The sequence below is a fragment of the Phocoena phocoena genome, chromosome 3 (assembly GCF_963924675.1).
Source record: "Phocoena phocoena chromosome 3, mPhoPho1.1, whole genome shotgun sequence".
Lineage (NCBI taxonomy): Eukaryota > Metazoa > Chordata > Mammalia > Artiodactyla > Phocoenidae > Phocoena > Phocoena phocoena.
Genome location: NC_089221.1, coordinates 56,091,414 through 56,107,653, shown reverse-complemented (window position 1 = coordinate 56,107,653; position 16,240 = coordinate 56,091,414). Strand labels below are relative to the sequence as shown.

The 16,240-nt window shown below is 40.1% G+C and overlaps 1 protein-coding gene across 2 annotated transcripts in view; it reads right to left on the bottom strand.

Moving 5' to 3' along the window:
* Nucleotides 1-6,747: 6,747 nt before the first annotated feature.
* The window catches only part of OCLN (occludin), a 45,191-nt gene continuing 35,698 nt past the window's right edge, over nt 6,748-16,240 (bottom strand). The window contains exons 6-9 of one of the 2 annotated variants that reach the window (XM_065873307.1): nt 13,881-14,096; nt 11,595-11,766; nt 8,956-8,997; nt 6,748-7,338 (exon numbers count right to left, since the gene is read on the bottom strand). In XM_065873307.1, coding sequence (XP_065729379.1) covers nt 7,237-7,338; nt 8,956-8,997; nt 11,595-11,766; nt 13,881-14,096 — 532 coding nt within the window. In that variant the 3' untranslated portion in view covers nt 6,748-7,236. The remainder of the gene's footprint in view (nt 7,339-8,955; nt 8,998-11,594; nt 11,767-13,880; nt 14,097-16,240) is intronic. The other variant, XM_065873308.1, reaches the window with a different exon arrangement.

Genomic DNA, 16,240 nt, shown 5'->3' with positions numbered 1-16,240 from the left:
CACTGTACTATCTTTCTACCTTTGTGTGAATTTTCTCATAATCAAGTTTTTAAATGAAATTTATTATTATTCATAAATGATAAATGCTTATGGCTCATAATTTTTTAAAAAATACAATATTAAACCTACACTATAACCCCAACTATTGAAAGAAAAAGGAAATATTTAGTAATTCAATAAATAGGACAAATGGTTTTGATGGATGTTACGATTAAGGATGATTGGTTTTTTGCTTCTTTATTCTTTTCTGTATTTTCATATTTTCAATATGAACATGTAATTTCTTTAATAATCAGGGATACCCCACCTTGATTTTGATCTCAACTAATTTATTTTAAATTTTATTTAATTATTTAATAATTTCATTATTATTTAAATAATTTAAGTAAGCATTTGGAAAGAAACTTTATACATTAGCTCAGGCTGTCTCAAGAGGGAGGTTATATGGAAACTCTGTACTTTTCTTTTTTTGCAACTTTTCTGTAAATCTAAAATTATTTCAAAGTTAAAAATTTAAAACATTTGCGTTTTGTTTTGTCTGGATTTCACATGTTATTTTAGAAAAAAAGATCATAGGATTTGAAAAAATAATAATCAGGAATAAAACTGGTGTTGGGAGTACTTTATTAACCATAACCAAGTAATAAACACCCCCACCACATCCACACCTCCACCCTCCCCAATGGAATCTCCCTCCCCATTCTACATTCTCACTTTCAACTTCCTTCTACCATAGATGAAAGATCAAAGGAATCCTAAGTGCCAAGACATTAAGGACAAAACAAATCCCATCATTGGCAGGGGCAAAGATTAATTTTTGTGATGAGGACAATAACCAAGACCTCAACCTCATTTATTTCATTTTTCCTATAGAAAAATATACTTAAAAATCTAAATATATATCGATTTTTATAAATGGACTTCTGGAATTAAAACCTATTGACAAGTTTAAGACTGCTTTTATAGCATCACCGCTTTCTCTGGCACCTGCTACAATCAGATATTATTTGCTAAAGTTCTGTGTGTCTCTCACTGAATTAACAAGCCACTCCCTGGCGCTGGAAGAGATTCATTTGTTTCAGGAGATCAGGTGATCCACTTTAGTATCCTGAAGTAACAAGAAGTGCATTAATTCTGACATCAGTGCTATTTCAACACACCATGTTGGTGCCTTGTAGGTTTAATGATGAGTGTAGTAACACAGCATACAGTGACTAAATTGAACATTTTGATTTTCCATGGAGGTGTTTTTGTATTTATCATGCATGTCAAAAATCAAAAGCTTAAATTCTTAAAGAGGTGGCTACTGCCATCCATCACATCAATATTTAAACTGTATTTTATTTTTATTTTATTACTTTTAATTCTCTGAAAGTTCAGAAACAAAGTGAGAACTATATGAAAAGAAGCTGCAAGCAGGACCACCTCTGGCTCACTGTATACAAGGACTTCTTAATTTGAACTGTCTGCAATGGGAAATTACAGGGATAGGACAGAGATATTAAGATCCCCATAACTGCAGATGTTCAAAGGGAAGCTGGATGTTTACAAGGCATGCAGTTAATAGAGAAGGGATTTATGCAGCCTGGAGGAAAATGTACTTGGTAACCTCTTAGGTCAGCATCTCCAACTGCCTATGACTGCCCAATATTCCATCTTCTTACAAATATCGCTGGGAATCCAACCCCAGGAAAGCCACTTCCCCCTGGGGAAGGCTGGTGGTATGATTCCTTCATATGAGCTCAGAAAGCTACACGTGAACAAATGAGATCTGCACCACACATCGCAATTTATGAAGCTTTCCCTCACACCTAACCCTGCCAAGCGCTGTGCGACAGGCAAGGGTGATAACTGTCCTGCTTTTCAGGTGTGGAACTCAAGGGTCAGAGGCTGGTAACTCTATTGAGGCCACACAGCTGGAGGCTGGTGACGAGCTAGAACCCAGGACCACAAGTCCCCAAACTCGTGCCCTGCCTTAGAGCAGGAGAGCTACTCTCCACACTGCTGCCCCAGATGCTTCTATGCAACTCCCTAGACGGAATTTGCCCTCCTCCCCCTCCCACACATCCTCATTCCCTGCGAGGCGGTTCTGGGCCATTCAATCCCCGCTTCCAGCCGCGCAGCCCCTCCCGCTGCCACACTTCCCAGGCCTCGGATCCACGCCTCGGCTCCGGGCAAACCTTTACCGCGGCCTCACCTGTCCTGCTGAGGGCCGCTCTGCCGGAAGCTCTGCACAATTTGCTCTAAGGGCGCCGCCGAAGTCCTTCCGCCGCGCACGGGGGCGACGCGCAAACGTTCCGGCTGCTGGGAGCGGTTGTGGCCGGAGCGCGGCGCTCGCAGGCCGGAGCAACCTTGTTGACTTCGCGGGGAGGGACGTCCTGCTTCCTTCCAGCTCTTCGCAAGGAGGCGGGAAGAGTGGTGGGCATTCGCTCTTGGAAAGTTGGAGGCCTGGTAGCCGTCCATCCGGCATCTGAGACTTGATTTTATTATTTACAAAAGGTTAGCATGAAGGACTCTGACCACATCAGCAGCCTCAGCTGAGCCAGCTTGCTGTGCAGCGGTTTTCCCGGACTGCTCTGCTGCTCCTGCTAAATGACACAAATATTTATTGAGCACCTATTTGGGGCCTGGTACAGTTCTAAGCACTGAGGAAATAGAAATGAAAAACTGACAAAAATCCTTGCCCTCATGACAGTTATGAAGAAAAACATACTGTATCAAATGGTGATTGTGCCATAGAGAAAAATTAAGCATGGAAGGGGGAAAGTGTATGGTTTAAAATAGGTGGTCAGGGGACTTCCCTGGTGGTCCGGTGGTTAAGACTTTCACTGCAGGGTTCACAGGTTCGACCCCTGGTGGGGGAAATAAGATCCCGCATGCCAAGAAGACAGTCGAACCATGACCAGAATGAGGGAGGGAGTTAACCGTGCTGATACTTAGGGAAAGATTTCTCCAGGGAAAGGGAGCTGCAAGTACAAAGGCCCCTGGGGTGGAAGCACATTGGTGTGTTTGAGCGACGGTATGGGCAAGCAGGGGGTGAGTGGTGGCAACTGAAATCAGAAGTGCGGGTCTCAAAGCACTGTCAGAACTTTGAAGGGATGATGATGGCTTGGACTAGCATAGTATGGCAGTGCAGCTAGTGAAAAACGGCTGGATTCTCAATCTTGTCAATAGACTGGATGTTTGTTATGAAAAAAAAAATCAATGACTCCAAAGTTTGTTGCTGAGCAGCTGAGAGGCTGGAGTTGCAATTACTGAGAGGGTGGGAGGTTGGTAAGATCAGTTCAATTTTGAACAAGTTGTTTTGAGATATCTGCTAATACACACAGAATTACTAGCATTTCCCATACCTGAGAAATGGAGAGGCAAGGCACCCCAGAGCCTCAGAAAAGGATTATGCCCAGGAAAAGGAGAAAGGAACTGCTGGAACCTCTTTGGTTCCCCATCACCGCACGCTTCCCCTCTGTTGCCTATATTGTTTTGTTGGTACTAAAATCTTTCCATGTATTCTTCCCCCTCAAAAACATAAACAGAAGCCATCCTGCACAGTAGTGGAAAGAACAGACCTGGATTAAAAATCAGGCTCTGCCACACTAGCTGGGTGACCTGAAGCAAGTCACATCCCAAGTCTGATCTATAAGATGGGATTATTTCCACCTACCCTACAGGGCTTGCACATCACATCTTCGCAACTCCATAACCAGGTCCTTTTATTTCTCCCCAGAAGACAAGGTCTCACTGTTTAGTTCTGATGTTGTCTTTGCAAGGTGAGGAGGGGAAATTAGCATTGCTGATTCCCAGTGCCAGTTGGCTTCCATCTTTGCCTCCCCTACATCTTTGACTCCTTTACAGGACTCACACACAAACTCCACCCTTTTTCCTTTTACTTCCTTCCTAGTATCGCCTCTTCCTCCCTCCCTTCCTTCCAGAAACCCCCCCACTTTTCTTTCCTTCTGTTCTGATTAGCCATTCTGTTCCAAGACAGGACTCACACCTATAGAACAAACAGCTACAACCCCAAGGCCCAAGTTTCTCATTTATGTTTACTATCCACCTGTCTGGGAAGACTTTGTGGAAAAACAGGAAAAGGACAGAGGACTCCCCAATGAATTTAAATTAAAGCATATCTGTGGACTGGAGGCTGAATCATTCAAGCTTTTCCCAACTGTAAAGTTTACTCTCCTCTGAATATATCTGTCTCAGATCTTGAGTCAAGTAGGAATGGTACTAAGGCAAAACAAAACAAAAATGCATAAATCCATGGTGATCTTTTGCCATTATTATGACCGACACAATATTTTAATTGCTTACGAAGTGGTAGAATAAAGAAATGATATAACCTAGTCAAACGTTTCAATTTGTAAAACTAAGCAACAACTATGAAGAATGGAACAATCTGTTCTCTGCCCATGGGTGGCTGGACACATTCCAGAGAGTTAGGAAATTCACAAACAGCTCAGCCAGTGGAATCAAGCCGAAATTCAAAGTGTACAACTTCTCAAACTGGGAGAGATGAGCTTGCCTATTGCAATACCTTTAGATGGAACCTCAATCATTCAAGCCTCGTTAAAACCCTCCAGAATTGCTTATAAGAGTATCTGATAATCTTTAACTTGATATGTAAACTCTATACTATCTGTTCAAGCATTTGTTCATTATCTATGAGTTATCACAATGCCAAACATAAGGGAATTATCTGCCTAAAACTAAAAAGAATTTACACCATAAAGCTGTACCCAGCACACACCAAACATGGGATTGGGATGATACATGTACTTTTAAAACCCAGTTTGCTTTTAAAAGCTTGTTTTCACCATTTGGCTTTGGAAAGTAGGTATAACTGGCCATATTTATTTTATTTATTTAATTTATTAATTTATTTGGCTGCACTGCGTCTTCGTTGCTGCATGCAGGCTTTCTCTAGTTGCAGCGAGCAGGGGCTACTCTTCTTTGCAGTGCATGGGTTTCTCATTGCAGTGGCTTCTCTTGTCACGGAGCACAGGCTCTAGGTGCATGGGCTTCAGTAGTTGTGGCACTTGGCCTCAGTAGTTGTGGCTCATGGACTGTAGAGCGCAGGCTCAGTAGTTGTGGCACACAGGCTTAGTTGCTCCGCGGCATGTGGTATCTTCCTGGACCAGGGATCAAATCCGTGCCCCCTGCACTGGCAGGTGGATTCTTAACCACTGCACCACCACGGAAATCCCGAACCACATGCTTTTTCAACAAAATCTTTGGAACAATGGTTAATCGCAGAATGCAAACACAACCACAGGAGGTCAGAGATGGAAGAGACCTCTTAAATCTAATCTAAATCTCTATTTTCCAGACTAGAAAACTGCCTGAGTGGTTTTTCAAAGTTATGTCCCGAAGGTTAATGCCAACCCCCCAGGGGAATTCCCTGGCAGTCCAGTGGCTAGGACTCCACGCTTCCACTGCAGGGGGCACGGGTTCGATCCCTGGTCAGGAAACTAAGATCCCACAAGCCGCATGGCACAGACAAAAAAAAAAAAAAAAGCCACCCCCCACCACCAAAAGAACCACCCTGATCCTGGCTCAGAGATCAAATGTATGTAAGTACATTTGAAAAATTATTTTTTTTAACTTTCAAAGTTCAATTTTATGGCACAATTTTACAGCACAAACTCATGCTATTTGACTTTCTGCATTTAGCTGAATGGCCTTGTTCAGTCACAACACTGGCAAACTTGCCTTCATAAACTAAGTGTGCTGACTTCAGTTTAAATTTTAAGACATATAAAAATCAATTAAGTTGCTCAAGAGAGTCCTTACCACTTGGTATGAATCCAAAAGACATGAAAAACATAAACTATTTATTACCTTTTGTAGTATGAACAGCACATAGAAAATTAAGAATTTCTTCAACTTGAAGAACTGTATCAGCGTTATAATGGAAACCTTATTTTTATCTCTGGAAAATGATTCAGACTTATATATTAAAAACAATATACTTAAATGAGAGTTCCAAACTGAGGGGATAATCACAATCAACTTGGTTAGCTATATATCCAGTATTATCAGCGAATTTTACTTTACCAGAAAAAAACTGAATTAAAAAAAAAGCTGAGATTTAAGGGCACCATTTGAAATAATTTGGTGTTTTATGATATTGGATTCCATTTCCAGACAAATCAGCCTTCTGTTAGCCAAAGGATTTAGGAAGCTACCAGCCAGCACAGCACCCAAAACCGTTTAAAACAGTAACAGATACAACTTCTGAGTGTAGTTTTCCATAGCTTAGTATTAACAGCACTAATGACATCAAAAAGGTACATTATGGAAAGAAAACACCAGTTTTAATAATTATAAAATATATACAAAACTTGAATATTCCCGTAAGATACAATTCAAGTCACAATTGAATTGTAACTGGATACTTTGATATAATGGAAAAGGCTAGTTGGTTTAAAAAAAGCATGTAAACCATAAAAGACAAAAAGCATTTAAAAATACGCAACAAAATTCTAACCAGTAGGTTTAAACTTTGATTTTTAAAAGGTAAACATATATTTACAATCTTCAAATTTCACACATTTGTTACTTTTACATGATCTTTATTACCAGGATAACATGAAATAAAAAGCTCTTAAGCATTTATACACAGAAAAAAATCAATATGGAGGCTGGTAGGACTCAGTATCCGTAGTAGTTAAAATAGGAAAAGGCCAGGGACTTTATCAATGGAGTCATAAAACAGACTTAACCAAAACTGCAAGCTAGGCAACAAGTAGTTTCACTTCAGAGACTTTATTGCAGGGCCCCAGTTTCCTTATTTGAAAATAAATGATTATAAGTAACAGTTATCTGAAGGGAGAATTCTGGGAGAATTAAACTATCCCCTACAAGACCCAATGAGCATACTTAGGTATTAACACCTGATTGCCTAGGGTGTGAAAGTTCACAGCACAGTGTACTCCAGGACCTTCCTTAAAGCTTTAAAAACCTCAAACAAAAGTTCTTAATACAAGAACCAATGTTTAAAGCATAAAGTCCTTACTTGGAGTGTTCAGCCCAGTCGATTATCAAAAGCTATTTATAAAATGATGATGATATACTGATGATATCATTCAATACTGATGATATTAAAACTACCAAAACTCTGTAATGATCACAAAGATTTGGCCTCCCAGGTTAGAGTCCAAAGTCATTTTGACTCCTGATAACATTGCAGAGATGTCAGTCAGATACTTCTTAACCTAACAATGTGGCATCTGCTGTCTATGTTTTCCGTCGATCATAATCTCCAACCATCTTCTTAATGTGTGACAATTTGCTCTTCAACTGCTTGCAATAATTCCTCTTACTTTTGTAATCTGCAGACTAAAAAAGGAGGAAAGAAAAAAGAATCGCGTAAATTTAACAAACTAAAAACGAGTTATGTTTTAGCTGCTGGGAAGGCAGAGGTGAACAACGAAAAGGGAGCATTAGTCATATAGAATTGCAGGGAGTGTTTAATGAAGTAACGTGCATAAGGCACCTGGCAGTTATCTCTAACCACATGAGCAGCTGATTCTCTTTTCTCAATCATATCTTCTAACCTGAGTTTTACAAAGGATACACTCATTTCTAATGATTTGTAAAGTGACCAAGAAAATTTATCGGCCTTTTTTTGTTAAAACATGATTTAGAAAAAACGTAAAAATCAGTAAAACAAGAAACTGGTGATATGGGGTTACTTAGAATAAAGAAACGGGGTAAATAGGGAGTGAGACAGGAAATTGTACTATGTACGTTTTTAAACTCTTGAATTTAAATTCATGACGTTCTGGGAATTCCCTGGTGGTCCAGTGGTTAAGACTCAGCACTTTCCTTTGTTATAAAGCAGAAATTAACACACCATTGTAAAGCAATTATACCCCAATAAAGATGTTAAAAAAAAAAAAAAGACTCGGCACTTTCACTGCCATGGGCCCGGGTTTGATCCCTGGTCTGGGAACTAAGATCCCACAAGCTACGCAGCACAGCCCAAAAAAATTAATGATTCTGGAATTTTAAAAATTAATATAAAGTCTTTTAAAAACCAAAAATGTTTTAAGGCAATAAAGACTGATGATGCTGGGAAAATTCCCTGGCAGTCCAGTGGGTGGTTGGGACTCTGTGCTTTTATTGCTGAGGGCCCAGGTTCGATCCCTTGCTGGGGAACTAAGATCCCACAAGCCACGCTGTGTGGCCAAAGGAGAAAAAAAAAAAGAAGACTGATGATGCCAAGTGTTGGCAAGGATATGAAGCAACAGGAATCTACACTGCTTGTTAGGAATGTAAAGTGGCACAAACCAGGGATGCTGTTGACAGTCCCTACCCAAGGCAGGATCCCCACTTGCTCAATGACCTTGCAATTTCATGACTATGTATATACCTAGCAAATGTGTGCCTGTGTACATACACACTTAAAAATGAACCACTGCTTCATGCCACCATCTGAATGATTCTCACAAACAATACTGAGCAAAAGAAATCACACACAAATTACATACTGTATGATTCCATTTATATAAAGTTCAAAATACGCAATACTTATACATGATGTTAGAACTTAGGATGGTGGTTACCTCTGGGGTGAGTGTAAAAATTGGATGAGCATACAAGGGGTACTACGAAATGTATTTCTTTATCGGGATGCCAGGTACAAAGATGTGTGGTTGCTCTGTGAAAATTTACCAAGTTGTATACTTATGATCTGTGTATTTTTCTGTATGTATACTTCAAACTAAAAACACAAATTTTTTTTTTTTTTTTTTTGCATCAGTGCTGGTTGTAGTTGCAAACAACTGAAATTAAGGTTCCAACTTCTTACAGTTTTCATCTTGCAATTATAGGGCCTTTTGTCTATAATCAGTGCATGTGTGACAAGGTATTCAGAGTCATTCTAAAGGTTAAATGAAAAGCACATAATAGATAAGTGCTTCCTAAAAGAATCTTACAACCTGGGATACTTACTCCCTTAACTTGTTTCAGTCTGTTGTATTCATCAGCAGCAGCCTATTAAAGAGAAACAAAGGAATATGTTTAGTGGGGCATTTTCTCTTTCAAAAATAACACTCCTGATGTTACATTTTGAAGCTAAAAATGTCATCTTATGACAAAAATATAGGGAATTAAAATAACGAAGTCTTAAAGTTCTCAAAACTATTATGGTCAGTAGGAGGGCCTGAGGAGTCCAGTGACAGGAAATTTATGACATTAAAATACTTCTCACATTCCATTCACACAGACAGGTAACTATCTGTGCTGCTGCCTCTCATCTCTCCCCATGCCAATCCACGTGGCATGTAGACCCCAGAGAACTTTTTCATAAAGCACGTCTCTGAGCAGGTTATATCCCATTATAAAACTGGTCTGAGCACTCCATTAAATTCTCTACTAATCTAGTCTCCTACCTTTCCAGTCTCAGTGTCCACCATTTGCAATTCTTTAAAAAATTAAGCACATTAATGCTTCCAGATTTCCGTCATGTTCCCCTTATAGCTGTACTCATGTACCTCCCCTACTGTCTGGAGAATGTGTACTGGTTACCTCTCAGTGAAGCCTCCCCTAAACTCCCCAGGACTTCAGCAGACTTTATTCCTTCTCAGAGAAGTTAGTTGCAGTACTTTCTATACATAATGTAAATATGGCATTAGTCCCATTGTCAAAGTTGTTTAGGTGTCAGTTTCTCTCTTTGAATATGAGCTCTTTGAGGGTGGAAACATGATTTGTCTTTGTAACCTCAGCACTTCCACATCAAGGACACAGTAACAATGAATAAGCATTGACTGCCTTAAGAAAGGTTTACGATACCACAGAAAAGCCATAAAAGAAAACAATAAATAAACTATATACGAAGCAAATACTTCGAAACTGGAAAGCAGATCACCCCAATTAAAAATGGCAAAGGGGGGGCTTTCCTGGTGGCCCAGTGGTTGAGAGTCCACCTGCCGATGCAGGGGACATGGGTTCGTGCCCCGGTCCAGGAGGATCCCACATGGCGCCGAGCGGCTGGGCCCGTGAGTCGTGGCCGCTGAGCCTGTGCGTCCGGAGTCTGTGCTCCTCAACGGGAGAGGCCACAGCAGTGAGAGGCCCGCGTACCGCAAAAAAAAAAAAAAAAAGCAAACAGTATTTCATAAAAGGACTATGAAGTTCCAATAAATACATGATGTGATAAAAAAGTTTAAATACTGGTATCTAAGACACAAGTCAGTAATTTTTCAGAAGTGGAATGTGGGTCAGAGGAGCCTCTAGAGCGTTACTAGCAGGAATACAGTTGATATAATCTTTCTGGAGGGCACTTTTGCAACAAAAGTTTAAATGTACTAACCTCTGACTCAGCAATTTCACATTCTGGAATTCGTTCTAGCAGATAAGTGGGTAAGTGTGTAAGGATGGAGAGGTTCACCAGTGTATTACTAGTAGGGGCAGAGTGTATGTGTGGCAGTGGGGAGACATTCCTAAATGTCTATTCATAGAGGATCACTCAAGTAAATTATGGTACAACCACAAAATTGAAAATTGTGGAGTTATTTTTTTAACACATAAAAATATTTTCTCAGTAAGTAGATCTTTATTATTGACATGAAATGATAACCATAAATTATCATCAAATAAAAAAGGAAGATATAAGCAGTGCCAGTAAGTATTTAAAAGAAAAACCTTCACAATGATGGGGATATCTCAAAGAAACACAGGAGGCAACCGAAAGAGTTCCCAATGGTCCTAACTAAAACAATTCAAGCAACAAAACTAAGTAGTGTTGGATTATAACCCAAAGTATAAAACAAATATCCATGAGTCTATACTGACATAAATGATTAAATAAATGGGAGGAAGTGACAAATTTCCCATGCAGACAAATTTCAAATAATTTGTGTAGGTATACTGCTGGAGCATAATTCCCCAGTCCTTAAGTGTGATCTATGCATAGTGACTTCCTTCTGAAGAGCACAATATGGAGATGGGGGTTAAAAAGTAATGAGTAGGCTTCGCAAAAAAAACCACAAAAACAAAACAAAACAAACAAAAAAAAGTAATGAGTAACTTTACATGGACAAACACTACTCCAGCCAGGTGATCAAGGAAAAAAAAAAAAAAGAGCCATAAATTATTATTGAGTAAAAAAGCAGGAAGGATATAAGTAAAATCTATGATTCTTTATCAAAGATTGTGTCTAGGTGCACTTCTGCACAGAGGGGACATTTTAACAACTAATATTTTGGTGACAAAATTTAAGGCAATTTATTTTTTTGTATGTAGTTCTGTATTATTTGAAATTTTTACAGAAGGAGCGAACTTTGTTTATAAATAGAAAAACTAATGTAGCGATTTTCTTTTAAGAAGGAAGGGATGTATTATGGACGAACCCAAACGAACTTTTTGGCCAAACCAATATGTACACAGACCATTGCTTTGTAATTCTTAACTACGTTAGTACACTTTTCAATTTGGAAAGACTTTAATCTAAGACTTGATTTCAATTACTCTTCAATGAAATTAGTTTGATAACTACTAGCAAAACCTGTATCAATATTAGTATAAAGGATAATGTAGCTCCATAGATTAGAATAAAATTCTATGTAATATATAATTATCAGATTTCAATTTACCATATACTCTTCACTTTCTTCTCTATAGTCATCCAGTTCTTTATCCAGACGAGAGAGTTCTTTATTGATCTCATCAAGTTCTGCTTGTAAGCTCTTGTATTCCTGCAGGCCAGTGTCAAAATTCCTCTTGTAGAGTTGTCTTTGTTGATCTGAAGTGATAGGTGGATATTCCCTAAAAATTCAGTGAGAAAATGATTACTTATGTATCCTTAGCAGACCTAAGATCCAGTGCTTCTTCCTCAAAGATGATAAGCTGGTGGGATGTGGAGAATGACATTCTCTTGGTTTTATTTTTTTTCTTTTTCTTTGCGGTACGCGGGCCTCTCCCGTTGCGGAGTACAGGCTCCAGACGCGCAGGCTCAGTGGCCATGGCTCACGGGCCCAGCCACCCTGACATGTGGGATCTTCCCGGACCGGGGCACAAACCCGTGTCCCCTGCATCGGCAGGCGGACTCTCAACCACTGTGCCACCAGGGAAGCCCTTGGTTTTGTTTTTGTTGCTTATGGGTAGAGAAAGGTGGGATGCAAATGAGTTCTTTTAAGAATGATTATGCTTTTTATGTTGCTGCTCATGTTTTTTTTTTTAAAAAAAAAAAAAACTATGCCTACTGATTTTTAGAAATAAGTTGAAAATCATTTATGAATTTCAGGGTGGTCTTAGGAACTCATTTATTCTGAATACACAACACCACATGAGAATGGATACTTAACGTTAAAAGTGTTAAAACTGGAATTGTGGAACACAAAGGATATTTTCATCACTTCAGTGGCAGAGCAGCTAACTGGCAGCTGGCTGTTTTCTGCTACCACCTACAGTTTTCAGACTGTTTTGAGCATTGTTTTTGTTGAGGCGGGGGGTGGGTGTCTTGTTTTTCCTTAATGGAAATCACTTTGATTGTAAAAGTAGACATTAAAAGGTACATGTATGAAAATGCATGCTCATTGTAAAAATAATCTGGCAATGTGGTAAACTATGAAAAAAAACCTGAAATTCTGTACCACTTGTAATCTCTCAATATGCCAGCTATTCTTTACATATGACAGTGATGCTATTAACCACCCATAATCCACTGAGGAAATACTATGAATTGTTTCATGGGACTAAGGAACTTCACAGCAATATGGAATTTTAAATGTCATATCTAAGACAGTCTAAATATCTTCATTTTACAGACAGGAGAAATTAAATGATTTGCTCAAAAGGGAAACAAGAATTCAGAATTTCTAAAAGTTTTCACTTAAATCTTGCATGATACAAGACAGGCAAATATTTTATAGACAGATGACTGAACTAGGCCAAAACTCTTGAGGGGTAAGGGGGAGATGAAATATGAGAGCCACCAGTGAGTATGGGACTTCTAGCTATACTTGCCCCATCCATCCCTCCTAATACCTTGAGAAGCAATGTTTTGATTAACCACAAGTCACACAGCAAATGTTTCTGATTTGTGTCCCATTCCTCAGAATACTTGGGCAAAAAAAGGCTATAGGTCATACACGAGTACAGCTGGCAATGATGGACTATAACAAAACCACTGACACACAAAGTAACTTAACCACGACACTAAATTGTTAACTCCACTGTTTACAAAACTGTTTCCCAAAGTCCTCTGGATTAAACTTTTAAAAGACTCTCTTGGTCTCATCGTGAAAGCTTAACTTAAAAGTAAATGCCAAAGGAAAGCCATAGCACTGGTCCAGAATTTTATAATTAGTAAAACAAAGTTCCTCTATACTTGTATTTCATTTACTTGAAAAACCTTGCTTGGGTGACTATTGGTAAAAGCATACAGCACTGGCGAAGTTTATCAGTCATTTTGTGGAGGTGCGCTGAAAGTGTTGACATGTTTTCAAGCCAAAGTGCTTTTTAGCCAAACACATTCCCTCCAGGTCAATCTTTATTACAAAAGAGTACTAAGGGGGCTTCCCTGGCAGCACAGTGGTTGAGAGTCCGCCTGTCGATGCAGGGGACACGGGTTCGTACCCCGGTCCGGGAAGATCCCACATGCCGCGGAGCGGCTGGGCCCGTGAGCCATGGCCGCTGAGCCTGCGCGTCCGGAGCCTGTGCTCCGCAACAGGAGAGGCCACAACAGTGAGAGGCCCGCATACCAGGAAAAAAAAAAAAATTGTACTAAGGGAAAAAAAAATATCAAGAAACTGTCTCCAGCCCTGGTTGGCAAAGAACGAAGTTGTACCACCCACCCCAGTTGAGGAGGCAACACCACCAAAACCTGGTTGTACAACCATCAGATGCGCAAGGGGTTCCAGCAAGAGGCGCCCCAGTACCTGATCCAGTCCTCCTCCAGCTCATCACAGGACTCGCCGCCCGTCGTGTAGTCTGTTTCATAGTGGTCTTGCTCTGATCTCCTCGACTTTCCTGCCTTGCCCTTCGAGGGAGCCCTTTTTGAAAGCGTCTCCAAGTTACCACTGTTGCTGTAATGAGACTGCCGGAAGTCCTCCACAGGTGAAGTCACTGGCAGCTCCTGAGCCACTTCAGGCACCCTAACAAAACAGGAATCATCTGTCCGCGAGCATTACCAGACTTTGTCAGAGCACCGAGACCACAGAGGGCAGCAACACGTGGGCCGCATTCACTCAACCAGCCACCTGCCCAGCACTGGGCAGATCCCCAGCTTCCTGCACTCAACCCAGCACCAGCCCAGCTCCCCTAATGCACACGAACAGCTTTGAGGCTCTGATGTAAGAGGAGCTCATTAGTAAGCCTTGTACGAAAAATAGATGTAAGATTTCACTTTAGGAAACACGCTGATCTGGAAGAGAATTATTGACCTGACCCGTGCCAGGGACTTACTCCACAAAAGGCTGTTAGGAAAATAACAATCACGACTCTCTTCTACAGGTTCTTCTAGTTCCATGGAATGCTAAGTGGGGAGAGGAATGCACATACGTATCTACCTTTAGAGGCTGACTCTCAGAGATAACCTGTTGGTAATATTAATTTTAGACTCCTCTGTATCAATTCTCTTTTCAAGATACAATGTTGAAAAATGAAAAATACTGAAAATTTAAACTAAAAAAACAAAAAACCTGAAAAGCTTTATATTGTAATGGATGAAAGAGCTTGTTAAGACTTTTTTAAGTTGCACTGTTAATCCTGAAGCCCTGTAGAACGAATGAAATGGAAGAGTTAACATTACACTTATTTTCGTAACGCCAATTATTTAATATTGCATCAGATTTTTAAATTGCATATAATGTTTCTGCCACAAGCAGAAAAACGAAGCCTAACATGGAATAAAAGACCAAGAGCTGTGGCAACTGTAGACTACTTCTGAGTAACAGAAATGCAAAGCTACACTTTCCCCCTGTAGCAGAGTTGGAGTAGGGCAAGAGGAGAAACAAGGCACCTGAGACTTTCCAACATCAGCCTTGCTATTCAAGTCAACTATTTAAAAGTCTGACAGATTTCGTTTTTTATTGCTTTCAACTTACAGAACTGTCATCTTGAGCTTTATCCACGAGGTGGACTGTTTTCTAGGTGATCCAAAACTGCTTGGTTCTAACCGTTGCCAAAGTCTTAGATTTCTAATCACACTTATTAATTTCTTATAGACTCCTAAAGCTTTAGGCGGGGGTGGTAGCTGGGGTGGTGGTGGTATTTATTTCTTCTTTCTAAATTTATCCAGGTTAACGTGGTTTTGAGTGCTCTGTTAATGCTACTTCTAAAGGAAGGAAAATGTGACTTTCTCTGTGAGTCAATGATTAACGAGTTCCTAGACACTCTGCCAGGTACTATGCTTCTTAGCTTCGAGGTGGCAAATAAAACCTTTAGAATGCAGTGGGTTTGTTTGAAGTGCTGGGGGCCAGAGGGGGAGGATGCTAAAGGGCAAAAGAAATTAGAAAAAAAACCCAAAATATTAAGGCGGGCCTCCTCCCGTAATTTTATATTAGGTATTGATATTATAAATCTTCACCTTAGAAGTTTTCCATCTCCCCTCTTCCTACACCCTTTCAAACACTAAACAATAACTTGATACAGCATGGAAGCTAAAAACGAAATGCTTGGCAAGAAAAGTATATATAAATTTAACAGTTAGGGGATATGTGAACTCTTAGTCACCTTCAAACCTACTTTTAGAGACAAGTCTGATTAGTTCAAAAATCTGCACAAGCCAGAAGTAACCACCTGTATACTTTCCTCAGTATCTGACTCAGTCCCCTAGGTGCGGAAATCTGCCCTTGTGTAGTTTTTGACTTCCTTCTTTTTTAAACTTGCTTTATTTTCTCTCTCTCTCTCGCTCTCTCTCTCTCTCTCTCTCACACACACACACACACACACACACACACACACACGCCTTTGCTGCTCTATCTCACCCCAACAGTGTAGTTATTGTGTACTTCCTTCCGCCCCTGTTGTATTGCAACCTCCATGGGAACACGAACTCCGTATTCCCAGGGGCACCTGGCCCAGTACATGGCAGGGGTTCAAGGTAATTACTGAACTGAAAAGACATTCACAAGAATTCTCTTCATTGAGGACACCCAGTATCAGGGAGGAGGGAGAAACAAAATGCATGATCACGAGTGTCATGACTGTTGGAATGACTGTTAGAATGACATCCATGATATACATGGTATTTTAAAACTGCCATCATCACTGAGGGGAATATCCAAGCCTTGCCAAT